The sequence below is a fragment of the Dasypus novemcinctus genome, chromosome 12 (genome assembly GCF_030445035.2).
Source record: "Dasypus novemcinctus isolate mDasNov1 chromosome 12, mDasNov1.1.hap2, whole genome shotgun sequence".
Lineage (NCBI taxonomy): Eukaryota > Metazoa > Chordata > Mammalia > Cingulata > Dasypodidae > Dasypus > Dasypus novemcinctus.
Window position 1 is genome coordinate 106,651,387 of NC_080684.1, and position 15,608 is coordinate 106,666,994.

The 15,608-nt window shown below is 58.6% G+C and overlaps 1 protein-coding gene across 6 annotated transcripts in view; it reads left to right on the forward strand.

Moving 5' to 3' along the window:
* FBLN1 (fibulin 1) overlaps positions 1-15,608 on the forward strand; it is an 83,302-nt gene that overhangs the window by 51,178 nt on the left and 16,516 nt on the right. For 4 of the 6 annotated variants that reach the window (XM_004453417.5, XM_023587367.2, XM_023587366.2 and 1 more), the window contains 2 exons: positions 7,379-7,521; positions 8,310-8,441. In XM_004453417.5, the coding sequence (XP_004453474.1) occupies positions 7,379-7,521; positions 8,310-8,441 (275 nt within the window). Of the gene's footprint in view, positions 1-1,100; positions 1,540-7,378; positions 7,522-8,309; positions 8,442-15,608 lie in introns of those variants that run through there. The other 2 variants (XM_004453418.4, XM_058308929.1) reach the window with 1 other exon arrangement.

Consider the following 15,608-nt stretch of genomic DNA (forward strand, 5'->3'; position numbering starts at 1 on the left):
TATCCCCATCCTGTCACAGGAAGTAGGAAGCTGTCCCCCTCCTGTCATAGGACGTTAGAACCTGTCCCCATCCTGTCACAGGAAGTTACACTCTGTCCTCATCCTTTCTCATGAAGGGAGAACTTATCCCCATCCTGTCACACGAGGTGGGAATATGTCTCTTTCCTGTCATAGGATGATGGAACCTGTCACCACCCTGTCACAGGAAGTAGGTATATGTCCCTTTCCTGTCACAGATGATGTAACCTGTCTCCATTGTATCTCAGAAAGTGGGAACCTGTCCCCATCCTATCATAGAAAATGGGAATGTGTCCCTTTGCTGTCGCAATGTTGGATACTGTCCCCATCCTGTCACAAGAAGTTACAATCTGTCTTCATCCTGTTTCAGGAAGTTAGAACCTGTCCCCATCCTGCCACAGAAGTGAGAACCTGTCCTTATCTCAGTTCCAGCCCCCGAGCTGGCCCAACCTTCCGTGGTGGCATTGGGACTGGGTGGAGGACGTGGCTGCTTGAGCATAAACCTGGCTCCGTCACTCCCTCTGTGACCTCGGGAAGGCCACTTGCCCTCTCTGAGCCTCCATTTCCTCATGTGAAAAGTGGGGCCTAACCCCATCACCATATACAGTTGTAGCGAAACCTGAAGAAATGCACAATGATGACTAGCAAAGTGCATGGTAAATGGCAGCAGCCACGACTGTTGGTGACAGAGACAGTCACCCAGTAGCCCACTGTCCGGGCGAGGGGCCAGGAGCCAGACGACACTCAGAGGGCAGGTGCACCCCGTGTGTGCGGCCGGGGTGGGGCTCTGCCTGTGCGAACGGGACGCGCCTCACTCTGGGCTCAGCCCTTGATCCCCAGCCACCCAGAGCCCCCGGGGGGTGTTGGAAGAGGCCAATGCCCGAGTCAACAGCCCCGAGGTCCCGCGGCGCCTCCCACAGGTGAGTGAGGGGTGCTCTTCCCGTTGGCAGAATTGGCCAGAGGGGTGGCGGGGGGCCCGCGCAGGCCCCCCCCCCGGCCCACGCTTGCCCCGTGCTCTGTTGTCCGCGCTTGCTGAATCGGCCCTAACCCTCTTCTCGTCTCTCTGTCCACTTTTCTTGCAGCCGCTGCGAGCGCTTGCCTTGCCAGGAGACTCAGGAGTGCCCCAAGCTGCCCCTGCGAATAACCTACTACCACCTCTCTTTCCCCACCAACATCCAAGTGCCGGCGGTTGTGTTCCGCATGGGCCCCTCCAGCGCCGTCCCGGGGGACAGCATGCAGCTGGCCATCACCCACGGCAACGAGGAGGGCTTCTTCACCACCCAGAAGGTGTCCCACCACAGCGGGGTGGTGGCCCTCGTCAAGCCCGTCCCCGAGCCCCGGGACCTGCTCCTGACCGTCAAGATGGACCTGTACCGCCACGGCACCGTCAGCTCCTTTGTGGCCAAGCTTTTCATCTTTGTGTCCCCCGAGCTCTGAGCGCTTGCTTTGGGCCGTGGGGGCCCCCCTTGTTGCTTTCCGCCCCCTCCTCTCCCGGGATTTCAATAAAGTTGTAGCAGACCATCCCGCACGGGGTGCCCCCGGGCCTTGGTTTTATTTGGGGGAGTCTCGGCTTATTGCCCTGGGCTGAGCTGAACACTTGCCACCACCTGGTGCCCCCAAGGCACCACGGGGTGACCGCAGAGTGTTTTCCACGAGGGGGGCACGTGCGTGGGGGCGCTCGTGGCAGGCGTGCGTTTCGGAGGGATCGTGGCTTCCCCCACACCTCTTCTTCCTTCTTCTGGGTTGAGCCCAAAGAGCAAGGTCGTCATGGAGAAGGGCCTCGGGGGTTATCGAGCTCAGTCCCCACTCTTTCACTATTTGTGGTCCCAAGATGGGGGGGGGGGCTTGGCCAAGGTCATAGTGGCCTCTCGTGCAGATCTTTGGCCCCCCGTTTGGTTTCGCCGCCGTGTCGCCCAGAATTGAGGGTTCCTCTGAGACCAAGAGGCTCCACCCTGAGATTCAAACCTCCCATTCCGTTGGTCGGCGTGGGCAGCCCGGCCCGGAGTGGGGAGACCCCGCTCAGGTCTCACTGAGGCAGCATGGTAAACACGCCGATGATGGGCAAAGCTTCCCGCGTTTCAGGTCCTTCCTGCCCATTACCTCCCAGCCTGGCAACAAACAGCCCTGCGACGGAGGCGGCCTCCCCACTGTGGAGACTCAGAGAGGGTGAGTGATTTGCCGAAGCTCACGCAGCGGGTAGAGGAACTGGGGTTTGCTGATTCCAAAGCTCAGGGCTTCCCGTCTGGCCTAGTTCCTCCAGACAGGCGTGGACCCCCGCCTCCCGGGACCTCCACCGCGACCCCGGCCAGGCCACTGTCCTCCCCGTCCTCTGCTGGTCACCCAGCATCCCCTCAACTCGCCCTGCAGCACCTTCTCTGCTCAGCACCTGGAGTGCTCTGTTCAAAAAACAAAGCCCTAAGTCCCCAGGGAGCCCCACGTGGTCTCGCTTGTCCTGCCTCCCTCCCCAGCCTGACCTCAAACGTTCTCACCTCACTTGCTTCCCTCCAGCCTCGCTGGCGAGCTCTTTACTGCCCCAGGCCCTTTGCACGGGCTTTGCTCTCAGCGTGAGATGCCAGTTAAACCTCAGTCTGCCCCTCCGCAGGCTGGGGTATGTTTCCTTTGTCGCTCTTTCTCACCATGCTTTTCCTTCATTGAGTGTCAGTGGCCAAGTCCCATTTACCTGTTTAGCATTTGTTTACTCCCCCATCCAGCAGGCTCAGAGGAGGAGGGGCCAGGCCTGCCTCACTGGGGCTGAGTCCCCATCGCTCTGGCCACATCCTTTGGGAGAAGGGATGCCTTTACACCAACCTGGGCTTACCTTCTCTCACATTCCTGTGGCTGGGACCTGCCGATGCTCCTTCTGAGCAGAAATGTGAAGGAGGAAGGTAGGACCGTGGAGGCAAGGAGAATCCGGAGTCCCTCCTACAATGGCATGGAAAGGGGATGCACCCGCCTCACTGCCTAGAGGAAGAGTTCAGTGGGAAGACAGAGGGACAGTGACCTCTGTGCTCGGCGCCTCACGGCAGAGGCCGTGGTGAACCAGCCCCTGGTTAACTAACTAGTCCCCTCCAAGCCTCTCGCCCGGCCTCCCAGTCCTCCTCCTGGTCACTTCTGCGCTGGGCTGGCTTCCAGTGCCATCTTCCAGCGCCCTCTCCAAGCTGCAGCCAGTCTCTCTGAAGGGCCGTTCTGGTTATGTCCCTCTTTAGGGCCCTGCCATGGTTTTCCATGACCAGCAGGTGAAGTCAGACGCCTTGGAAGGCCGTTCAAGGCCCTGCCCAGTCTGACCTCTGCCACCTCTTTGGTTGCATCTTTTCTGTCCCTGACCCCCGCCCAGCTCACCCCTTTTGCTCTGAGGTCTAGCCATGCAGGGTGGCTTGCCCTTCCCTGAATGTGCCTACCCCATGATTTTAGTGTGTATTTTGCCGCCTTCCTGCAAACTCCTCTTCTTCTTGAAGAGTTAGTTTGAAAGTCATCTCCTCAGTGAGGCCTTTCCTTCATCTGAGCTCCCCGAGGGCTGGGTGAGCTCCGCCGAGCTTTGGCCCGTTGCGTCGTGGTTGTTCCTTGTTCATCATCCCCGCTGGAAGGGGGCTTTTGGAAGGCAGTGTCGAGCTGGTTTCTGGAGTCTCTGTGCCTTCAAGATGGTTGGACTGTGGAAGGAGCTCTCTAGGTGACTAAGCGTGTCGATGAGGGGGTGGGGAGATGGTGAGAGGATGGCTGGCTGGATGGATGGATGGATGGATGGGTGGGTGGATGGATGGATGGGTGGATGGATGGATGGATGGATGGGTGGATCGGTGGATGGATGGTTGGATGGATGGATGCATGAGTGGATTGGTGGACAGATGGGTAGATGGATTCACAGATGGATAGATGGGCGGATGGCTACATGATAGTATTTTTCAAGGTTTGGTTAAAATATCACCTCTTCTGTGAAGCCAGCAAGGCATAGCAGAGATTCAGTCATTGTATTCAGTCATTCATTCATCATGGTCCACACTATTCCGGCTAGAAGAAGCACTTTCTCCCTTTATGTCCATAGAAGCATTAAAAGGGAAAATCCAAACCTCAGGTACTGTAGAGGCTATCCAGTATCCTTACACAGCTTGTCAGAATCCCCTCCATGGCATTCCTACCATGGGACTATCCAGCTTTTCTTGAACTCTTATTGGCCTGTTCCATTTGGGGACACTTCCGATGCTTCTCTATATGTGTGCACAAGCGCATATGCAAGTTGGTGTCTGAACAACCTGAATGCTCACCTCTGCCCTGGGGGTCCGTGTGGCAATGCAACAGTATTCCTAGATCACACTGCAGGAGAGCATGCAGGAAAAAATCCCTCCTTGCATTTAGTAGCTCTGAGGCTTTGGATAAGTCATTCACACTGCAGAGCTGCTGTTTCTCCATCTATAAAATAAAGTTAGCAAGGCCCGCTTCACTTCATGGGTTTATTTTGAAGAGAACATGAAATAACACGGGGAATCGTCTGGTATATAGTAGGCTTCCATAAATGGTGGTCTCTTCATTGGAAGATACCTGAGTGTATTGACGCAAATGGGGAGTGAAGGTTCAGAGGATTTAGGTGAATCCAAGGTGCAGAAGGCCACTAGCACCACCGACTCACGGCCTGGTGGTCTGGCTGTTTCACTGTTGACAAGCGCCGAAGGGGAAATCATCATCATCATCATTATCCCCCTCCTCCTCAACATCATCTAACCCTTAGTAGGGCTTCCTGTGGGCCCGGCACTCTTCTGAGCACATAACTCATTTAATCCTGACAACAGCCCGATAAGGAAAATACTGTTATGGCCCCCATTTCACAATGAGGACACGAAGGCACAGAGAGGCTAAGAAATTTGCCCAGAGTCCCACAGCCTATATCTGGTGGGGCTGGGGTACAAACTCAGGCAGCTTCTGGAGTGGAGTCTCTGCTCTGAACTCCTGCCCTGGCCACTTTGGATGCCTGAAGAGAGCAGCTTTCCTGGGAATAGTCAGTGCTGATTCTTCTGCCTCGACTTAGGGAGTCTTGGATACAAGTCCCCATTTTAGAATCTCATACCAAATAGGATATTTTATTATTTAAGGGAGAAGTCGGTGTGGTGTAGAGGAAGGAACTGTAAAGATTAAATGAGATGATATATGCCAAATGTCTAACTTAGGGAATCTGGGAATCCTCTGGGAATTATCTGATTCTTCAGGGGTGTATTCCTTTGACTTCTGTGAGTAAGCAATTTTACAACTCTGTGTGGGCAGAAATTAATTTGTAGATACAACTGAATTCCATACAAGGCACCCTGTAGAAAAGATAATTCCATACATGGCATTTTATTGCATTATAGGCTATTAACCAGTTCTACTTGTATTAAATGCATTGCAGCACTCTTGATCATGCAAATATGTGTATGTATGTGAAAAGAAAAGATGCTCCTGCATTGGTTTTGCAGATCTCTGGATCCCAACCAAAAAACACACAGAACAACTACATAAGAAAACCCCAAAGCCATGAAAAACATGTACAACTAAACAAGGTGACAAGGGATCCCCATGAGCCCCAAAATAGGATTCATGGTGATCTGTGTAGAATTGGCCTCTGTGCAGGAGAAAGTAGTGGGAAACAGTGGGGTGTCTAATGGGCATGACATCAGGAGAATCCCCTCCCGCCTTGGTCAACAACTATTCCCTAGAACGTGCAGGGGACCAGTTTGAGAGCAGCAGCTGAAACTGGGAGGCATCTGTTTATGCCAATGACCAGCGCATGGTGCGGACCGAAGGGGCTAAACTTTAGCCCCCTTGAAACTCAGCTATCACGGGTCCTCTCCAGGTCAGGGTGACACACTGGAGACACTGCTGGAAACAAGTAGAAAATTGAGTTGGAAAGAGACATTAGAAACCAACAAAAAAAGAAGGTCCCAGTAAAAGTGGTGGAATATCAAAGGCAAGCTGCTGAAACAACAGACAGGGGAGGTCTGTGAAGTCAGAAAAACCACCATGGATTATGCCTCTTTCTAAAAGTAAGAAAACTACTTTCACATAAAAAAATATCAGCCCCAAAGTATCTTGGTCAACTCACGGGCAACGTTTAAGAAAAAGGGAGTAAGAAATAGAATGACGTCCCTGTGGGTGGGAAGAGCAGACCAGAAGGAAAGACACAGAGACTGTAACCTTCTGTTTCCAAGGAAACAAAGTATTGAGAAAACGATCAAAACATGCATGAAAAATAGGTCAGAATTGGAAAAACTGAGAAATAAGGTGGTAGAACTCAGGATATAATTAAAAATGGAGACAAAACATATAAAGAAGAAACTATGAGGTACCAAAAGTTAATAATGCATAAGAGAAATAGAAGTTGAAAAGAAGGAACCATTGTGAGATTAAAAAGGGAATTAAAAAGAGATGAAAAAGCATGAAGAAAAAGCGACAGGTATTGAAGCAGGCAAAGAAAATCCAACAGGCAATAGGTCTTGCCAAAGGAGAGACCCAAAACAAGGGCGAAAATAAACATTAAGAAAACTTTCCAGAAATTAAAAAAGAGAAGTCTAAGCGATGGTGTCTAGAGCTGTGCGTTTGTGTGATAAACTCTGAAGACACCCCAGGAAGCAAGTGCTCTGAGAGTTGGGGTCGGGGTTCCTTTGGGGATGAAAGACGGGGTTTGAGATGGGCTCAGGGCACCTGAAAGGAACTTCTGCTGAAGTTCTCTTTCTAGACTTGGGTGATTTTATAAAGGTGTTTGTCTTATAGTTCTTTAAATAGCACCTTGATTTTGTGTAGCTTTCTTTACCTGTGTTTTATTTAATGACTCAGAGGTTTTAAAAATATGCCTCGCACAGTGCCTGGAACAGGGACCTTTAATCGACTTGAGCTTCCCCTTCCTTCCCGTGGCATTACAGTAGAGATCCGACTCCCCTGGGGCTGAGCTCAGTGCTTGGTGGACACTCCCTGGAGTGCTGTCCCTGCCACCCACCTACCGTGGGCTCCGTGGAGGCAGGAACAGAACTGTCTTGTTCCCGTGGTGTCCCCGGCATCTGGAGCCCAGGGTCCTCAAGACCTATTTGTTGAGCACGTGGATGAATGAGTGCGCTTTGCAGCTGTGGAAACTGGGGCTGTGTTCACAGCTCACTTACCCGAGCCACGGCAGACAGAAACCAGAGGGGGTCTCCGGCGTTTGGGGCCCAGTGTAGTCTGCAGGAAGGGCCCGGGGCAGCCCCCCGGAGCAGCCGGGCTGCGGCGGCCGCGGCGGTTCTCCGCGCGGCTCCGCCTCTGGGACAGGGGGCCCCGGCCTGGCCTGGCCGCCGGCTGCTCCTGGTCCCATGGCAGACGTGGCTCTGACGTTCCCGTCTGCCCCTCGGGCTGTGGTTCCCCTCAGGTCCGGCCAGGTGAAGGTGGACGCCTTCCTCTGCGTGAAGTCTTGCCGCCAGGACGACACGGCCTGCATGCTGAACCCCGTGCACACCGTCTCCCACTCGGCCATCTCGCTGCCCACCATCCGCCACTTCAACCAGCCTGACGGTGAGCGTCCGGTCCCGCTGCCAGGACGTGGGGGGGGGGGGCAGGAGAGGCCATCGTCGGGGAAGCTTCCCTGAGAGGCAGCCCCCTGGGGCCTCCCTGCACTTGAGCGAGAGCCGGGGCGTGGGAGCCAGCCTTGGGAAGGCACGGTTCAGGGTGTGAAACGTCAACCTCTCCCCTTACGCTGGAGCGTCCCCACGTGCCAGGCTGCACAGCCCCGTTCTCAGCTCTCAGTCCGGGGGTCTATTCTGAGGCTCTTGGGTGTCGATTCTCTGCTAAGCCTGGGGGAATCAGGGAGGGCCCCTGGGAGGAGGTGACTTCCAAGCTCCTATTGGAAAGCCAATAGGAGAAAATCAAGAAAGTGGGAAGAGCAGGGCGAGGAGGGTGCCACGTAGAGCAGAACACAGGTCTGGAGGTCATCGGAGGCGGGTGGACATCCAAGGAATGAAACGGTTTTTCGTCTAGAGTGGTAGGAGCTGGGTGAGAGCCGGGCTGGACTGGACCCCTTGACCTCTGTGCTGGGTGGACCTTCACAGGCACCTGGCCAGCTGGCTCCTCCACGTGCCAGTTGAGGAAACTGAGACCCAGATGGGGGCTCTTCCAAGGTCACCCAGCCCTGGTGGGTGGGGGCTGTGGCATAGGACACTCTCAGCGCCCCATCCGGTCCAGGGATCTGGTGGTTTGGGCAACGTCACCTGGTGAGCGCCTGGGTGATTCTACCCAGGGGCGCGCTTCTGGGGGCTCGGCGGAGCCCGGAGCACGCCCCATGCCCGCTGTGCCTCTCGCCGCAGAGATCGTCTTCCTGCGGACCATGATGCCGGCGTACCCCGCGCCCCAGCCCAACGTCATCTTCGACATCAAGGAAGGGAACCTGCGGCACTCCTTCGACATCGTCAAGCGCTACGTGGACGGAGCAGTCGTGGGTGAGTGGCCAGAGACGCCGGCCACTCAGGCCGGTCGGGCTCCCGTCTGGGTCCCCTCCCCGAGTGCGATCCCACCGGCCTGTGGGCCCCGGGCTGTCCACCTACGTGGACCCGTCCGCGTCGCCCCCCCGCCCGGGCTGGGCGGAGGCCCGCAGCGAATGGCAGCGGACGTGGGTTCGGTTCTCACGGTGGGAGCGAGAGCCCACCCGGGGTCCGAGGAGCCGGATCCGGTCCCCGCCTCACGATTGACTCGGGCATGACCTCGAGCCAGTCGCCGCCCTCCCCACGCGTCGGTGGGCCGTACAGGGACATGGCCCCTCCTACAGGGGCGCTTTCGGGCACCGAGGCAGAAGCGGGTGGAAGGGCGTGAGGTGGCGCTGGGCAGAGGGGCTGGAGAGGAGGGAGGGGGGCCGAGCCGCCGGAGGGGCCTACGGGGGACAGAAGTTGGGGAGGCCACGCAGAGTCCAGTCTGGGGGGAAGGGACGAGGCCAGGGAAATCCTCGAATTGCCGTCGTGTCCTGAACTGTCACATTTCGAAGGATTTTAATTCATGGGGAGTGAGAGGGTCACACCCGCCGTTTTGGACGTGGCTTTAGATTCTGAACATTTTCAAGGTGGCTGAGCAACCATGGGCCGGTCCCTGTCCTCCCCTGGGCCTCAGTTTCCCCTTGGTGAATAGAGGGTGTGGACGGCATAGCCTCGGAGCCCAGGGTTCTGCGGGGTGGGGGCGTCCGTCCACACGGCGGCCCGCGGCCCAGCGCTGGGGAGCACGGTCTCTAGGTGGCGCTGTTGGACTTTAGAACCCCGGTCGCCGCGGCCGCGCACCGGCCCGTGATGCGGCAGCTGGAGAGGGGATGGTGATTCCGCGGTGCCCAGGAGCCGCGAGGGCAACTTTACGAGCTCTTGAATGGGTTTGCGCGCTGTAAACAACGCAGCTCTCACCCCTGGCGCCTCCTCCCCTGGCAGCGGGAACAATGAGTTAATTACGGTGAGTGGGCGGCGCCGGGGCCTTGGCTGGCCTCCCAAGGCCAAGGCATGCAGACCCGGGGTCAACGAGCAGAAAACTCAGGGTCAACGAGCAGAAAACTAGCTGCTCGCCCTCCCATCTTTGCTCCCCACTCCCAGGCCTCAGTTTCCCCAAATATAAATGCACGGTTTGGATGAAAAACCTTTTTTTAAAAAAAAGATTTATTTTTTATTTCTCTCCTCTTTCCCCCCACCCCAGTTGTCTGCTCTCTGTCCATTCACTGTGTATCCTACTGTCACTGCTTCTATCTTTATCAGCGGCACCAGGAATCTGTGTTTCTTTTTGTTGTGTCATCTTGTTGTGTCAGCTCTCCGTGTGTGCGGCGCCATTCCTGGGCAGGCTGCTCTTTCTTTCATGCTGGGCGGCTCTCTTTACGGGGTGCACGCCCTGCATGTGGGGCTCCCCTATGCGGGGGACACCCCTGCGTGGCACAGCACTCCTTGCGCGCATCAGCACTGTGCGTGGGCCAGCTCCACACGGGTCAAGGAGGCCCGGGTTTTGAACCGCGGACCTCCCATGTGGTAGGCAGACGCCCTATCCATTGGGCCAAGTCCGCTTCCCTGGAGGAAGAACCTTAAGGAACCTTTGGCCTCCTGGGGATTTGGAGGAGGTGGGCTCAGGGTCGTCAGTGGGTGGGGGCATGGGAATACCCTCACATAGAAGCCCCCGAGGCAGCCCGGTGCTTACACCAGCCTGCCCCGGGCTGCTGCCTTCTTCAGTTACCAAACCCTTCCTAAGCCGCCCCCCGTGCCAGGCCCTGGGCTGGCCGTGGGGACGCGGAGCTGAAGGGGACTCAGCCCCTGCCCTGCGGCCTTGCCTTCCAGTCCGGGAGAGAGGCGACCCCGTGAGCAGATGGTCAACAGCGATGCCGACACAGGCACGCTCAGGCACGGCGACAAGCCCGCGGGGTCCGAGGGCCCCTCCTGGAGGGCTCCTGGCAGGCTTCGAGCTCCGGCTGCCAGCTAACCCCTTCCCTGGGGTGCCTGGGCCGAGCGGCAGGCCCACTGAAGCGTCTCTCCGCCGCATCTGCACTCCAAACAAAACCACCCTGGGATCTTCTGTTTCCCAGCTTCCCATCCACTGGGGCAGAAAATCCTGGCCTGGCGGAGCGGGTAGATTCCCGGAGACCAGCTCTTCTAAACCTTCTGTCCATCCAGGGGGAAACCGAGGCCCAGAGAGACAAGGGGCCTTGCCGGTCTTCTCGCAGGGGCTGGGGGCAGAGCAGGGACTAGAAGAGAGTCCCTGGGTGAGAGCACAGGGCCGGCCCGGGGCCGCGGCTTCCCGGGAGCGGCCTGTGGGGGCCGAGCTCCTGTCGTGGTGGGCTGGGATGCCTGGTCGCACATGCCCTGGTCTTTGGGATCCGGGCCTGGTGCGCAGGTGTCGATCCTGGCCGTCCGTGGCTGCGCCCTGCCCCTGGGTGGCCTCTTCGCCCCCCAGGAGTTTCATGATGTCCCATCTGGTTGGCCTCTCGGAGACTCCCTGGTACCGTCATAGGTCGAGCAGCCGATGGGCGCTATTGGTTGCTGGTTATCGTTGATTATTGGTACCCATTGTCCTGGGTGGTGGACTGAGCCCAGAGAGGGCCAGGTCCTTCTGAGGGGGCGCCCAGCCCACATTTCTAGGAGTGCTCTGGCCTTTGTGCCACCAGTGCCACCCTTATTTCTCTGCTCAAATTCTCTTCCCCATCTTCCTTCTCCCTAATCCTGCCCCAATGACTTCTGGGAGCTTCCTGGCCTGGGGTGTCCACCTTGGCAATCGCCGGCCCCGGGCATGGGGTGTCCCGCCTGTGGGCTCACGCTCACCTGCCCGTCCCCGCACACGTCCACCTCCGCGTCCCTGTTTGGCCTCCACACGTGGTGCCTGGGCAGGGGCGTGTCGCCTCTCTCACATGAACGGGGGGCCTGAGCGGAGCGGCCCCCCGAGACGAGCAGCTGCTAGAGCCCAGCCTGGACTTTGCCACTGGGGTGTTTAGGGGTGCGGTTCCCATGGCAAGCAGCACCCGAGACAGAAATTCCTTCACGTCAGCGCAGAGGGAGAGGCCAGTTTTCTGGGGCCTCCCACCTGCTGCCCCCGGGCGGGGCCTCGAGGGCTCCTGGCCCGGTTGGGAACCCCTGCACTGCTCTGTGCTTCCCGGCAGCCCGTGGGAAGAGACACGATTCACAGGGGTCCACGGAAGGCCGGCCCATGGGACGCCAAGTGCCGTGCAGGCCCTGGGCCCTGGGCATGGCGGTCAGGAGGGCTGCCTGGAAGAGAGGCGCCCGAGCTGAGTGTCAAAGCACAAGAAAGGGCGACTAGCACTAAGTGAGCATCGGTCGTAAACCAGGAACCGGAACGTGTTGGGATTGTTGGGATTGTCCCAGTTAACGGAGGAACAAGCGAGGACTGGAGAGGGCAAGAGACTCGCCCAAGGTCCCTCGATGCTGAGGGTAGAACGCCCGGTCCCACCTTCCCCAAAACCCGTGCCCCCCCCCCCCCCCCAGATCCGGAGCCAGCCAACAGCTCGTGCAGACGTGGGCAAAGGTGCTGAGAGTTTGCGTTTCCCAGAAAAATAACTGCGAAGGAGCCACCGAGGGCCCGAGGCCATGGGGCCCGGTCCCGCCAAAACCCAAAGGCGCACGGCCCGGGTCGCGTGAGGACGGGGGCAACCCGCCGCCCCGGTGCGTCCTCTGCAAGCCCGCTCCTTGCTGGGGCGGATCTGAGGCCAGGCCGGCCTGTCGTCTTTGCAGAGCTTTCCCAGGCCCTGCCGCACATTCCTCTCCAGCCCGCTGTCAGTCAAGAATGAAGAAGGCATTTCCAACCTGCCCGAGTGCCCCCGGCCGCCCCAGGCCCTCCCGGCCTCGCATAGCCTCCCGCGGCCGGTCGTCCCCGTCCTGCAGGGCACGTGCTGCAATCGGGGGCACACGGGGCAGGGCTTTTCAGGTCACGGCGCCGGTGCGATGACGAGCGGGGGGCTACCGACCACCAGCCTGCGCAGAGAAGGCCACAGGGCCACCCCGGCTCCCCTGTTCGCTCGGCCGCAGCCGATCTCTGCACCCCAGCTCTCCCGGCTCATCTGAACTCTCTGTTACTTACTCTGCGTGAGCGTCTGTCTCTACCCGGGGTTGGCTTTGCCAAAATCTCTGTTAAACCAACGCCAAGAGGAACTGGAGGCAGCTCCGGTGCTGCCGTTTCTTCCGCCCGCCACCTAATTTCATACAAGGTCAGCCCATCCTCGGGGCATCGGCCTAGGGGCTTTTCACACATCAGCCCTTCCCCGTGCACAGAGAGGACAGAATCAAGGATGCTGTGACATCGGCGAGGCCCTGGTGGGCTGGCGCTTGGGTGTCCAGTGAAGCGACCCAGGGTTTACTGAAGGCCCGGCGGAAAAGCATCGCGTGCTCTGCCCCGCGTAGGTGGACACGCAGGAATCCTCCAAGGCAATGGAGAATTCTCGAGGGAGAGGGCACCGCCAGAAAGTCGTGGCCCTGTCCTTCGGCCAGCACCGCCCTCGCGCTGGCTGGAGCTTCCTGCTTGGAGAGGAGCCCGCCCCACCCGGCCCTGGTGTGCGAGCTGAGGGTCGTGAAATTAGAACACGTTGGTGGATTTCCATGACAAATCCTAGCGAGCACGGCGTGCGCGGTCCTGGGACGACTGGTCAGCTCCAGCAGCCTCAGAGTTAACGAAGAGAGGTGGATGTGCCCCCTCTTCTCCCCAGTGGGCACAGAGCTCTGTTTCACAGCCTTTACGTGATTACCGAGAAGACTATTTGTACTAAAACAACTGTAAGCACAACAGATCCCGAGGTTTGGGCCTGGGGCCTCGTGAGATGCCACCAGTGTCTGCTCAATTGAAACGCTAATGCAAGAGTCCCTGTGGTAGGCTTTATAAATCCTAAACAAGCCCATATTTGCTTCAGGTACAAGAAATTGGTCCAGATGCAGGCTGCCCTGGGCCTCTCGGAACGCCCGCTCTCCTTGCTTCCTTCCAGCCCGGGAAGAGCCAATGTGGGTGTATGAGCCAGCCAGAGGGTGCTGATGCAAGGCGCTAGAGCTCGGTGGGCTTTTATGAAGGGGATTTATTGGGGGTAGGAGCTTACCGTTACCAGGCCCTAAAGTCTAAGCTCCTTCCCGCACCAGAGTCTGTGGCCACGTGGTGGGGCGAGATGACTGCTGGTCTCTGCGCAGGCTCAGCCTTCCTCTTCCTCTAAGGCTCCGCGGTCCCAGCTTCTTCCGCTCTCAGCCGTCGGCCGGCATCATGCGTCTCACTCCCCGGCGCTCGTTGCTTTCTGGGCTTTCTCGGCTGTTCAGGGCTCTGGTCTCTTCAGCGGCAAACTATTGGGTGGATGACTCGGTTCTCTCCCCGGGGCTCCGGCGTCCCAAACTAAACTCCCCACGTCCCCCTTGTCCCGTGTTTACTTCCCTGTCTTTGATTGAGCATCCGTTTATGTAGCCACAAAGGGAGGGGGGCAGAGACTCGGAGTTGCCCTAATGACATGGTCAAATAAAAGCCCTCATCTTGATTTAATAAAGAACAAGTGAAACCTCTGAGTCTAATACAATCTAATACACCCAGAGGAACAGACCAGTTTACAAACACAATCCTGTATCTGTTTTTGGAACTCATAAGCAATAGCAAACTGCCAGGCGGCCCCCTGCCTTCTCTGCTTTTAGCCGTGCTGTGGGGAGGGGGCTGGCAGTGGTCCCAGGGGAGGCCAGGCCCTCTGTCAGCTCCGAGGATGCAGACGTAATTGAGACACACATCCCACACCCTCCGGCAGCTCCCCAGCTTGGAGGGGAGACAGATGCCAGTCAGCCCTTTCCCAGATGGTGTGGAATGTGCTGGACCTGCAGAGGACAGCTGACCCAGCCAGCCTTGAAGAACAGTCAGGGAGGGCTTCTTGGAAGAGGCAACACAAGAGCTGGGCCTTGACAGCTGAATAGGAGTGAGCCAGATCAAGGGGACTTCCTGGTGCAGGGAGCAACATGACAAGAGGCATGGAGTGGGGGGAGCCACACACAGTTTGGGGTGAGGGGGGCGGCAAGGATGCCCCCTTGCGGGTAAGAGAGGGGGCCGAAAGGGGTGGCAGGGCCAGGCCTCGCTAGACGGTCTCTGGTGGGCCCGGGATGCTCCTTGGGGAGCTTCTATTCCTGCTGCTTTTTCATCCTCTCAGGCCTGGAGATGAGTGTGGCCAAATGAGCCCCATCGCAGGCCTGGGTCTCCCAGCCAGGAACCATGCAAGGGAGGGGTGTAGACCTGGGCAGCCTGGCCCTGTCTTCCTCTGGTCTACGCAGCTGGCGTCTATGCTGGCAGGTGCCTGGTGGCAGTGGTTGGGTCAGGGACCCAGACAGAGAGGAGGGGCAGCGTGGCATCTCCGTTTCAGCTTCCCGGTCCAACCCCCCTGGCCCCGGGTCCTGGGCCTCCCCTCTACTGGGGAAAGGCCCCCCCCAGGCCCCGCGGTCAAGAGGCCCCGGCCGCCAGCACGCCGCGGGGGCACCGGGGGCCGGGGGTCCTCCTCCCTTTCTCCACCCAGCGAGTGCCGCCCTGTCCTTGCCCACCTGGGCGCCTACCCCGGGGGTCCAGGACCCCCGGGCCAGCAGGGGTGGGAGGGCTGCCAGGCCTGCGGCAGCGCCACCTCCAGGCACCGGGACGGGCTCTTCAGGAAGACGGTTTCCACTGGGGCACGACCCTCTGGCAGGAAACGCACTTTAATTGCAACCTGCGAACCCGAAAAGAGCGTCAGAGCCCACGCGGCTCGGTGGGCTTGTTCCGGTCTGCCTTAGGGTGTCGGGAGTGGGTGAGTGGGTGGAGCGTGTGAATGTGTGTGGCTGAGTGAGGAGAGTGTGGGGGTTGTGTGGCCGTGTGGGGTGAGTGTGGGGCGAGTGTGGGGTGAGTGTGGGGTGAGTGTGGGGTGCGTGTGGCATGTGGGGTGAGTGTGGGGCGAGTGTGGCATGTGGGGTGAGTGTGGGGCGAGTGTGGCATGTGGGGTGAGTGTGGGGTGCGTGTGGCATGTGGGGTGAGTGTGGGGTGCGTGTGGGGTGAGTGTGGGATGAGTGTGGCCGTGCAGGGTGAGCACGGGGTGAGTGCACACACGGTGGCTTTGGCTCCCGGGCCCTCCCGCCCGCTGGCTGGAGAAGGGACACCCCCTGGGCCCAGCCCCGCAG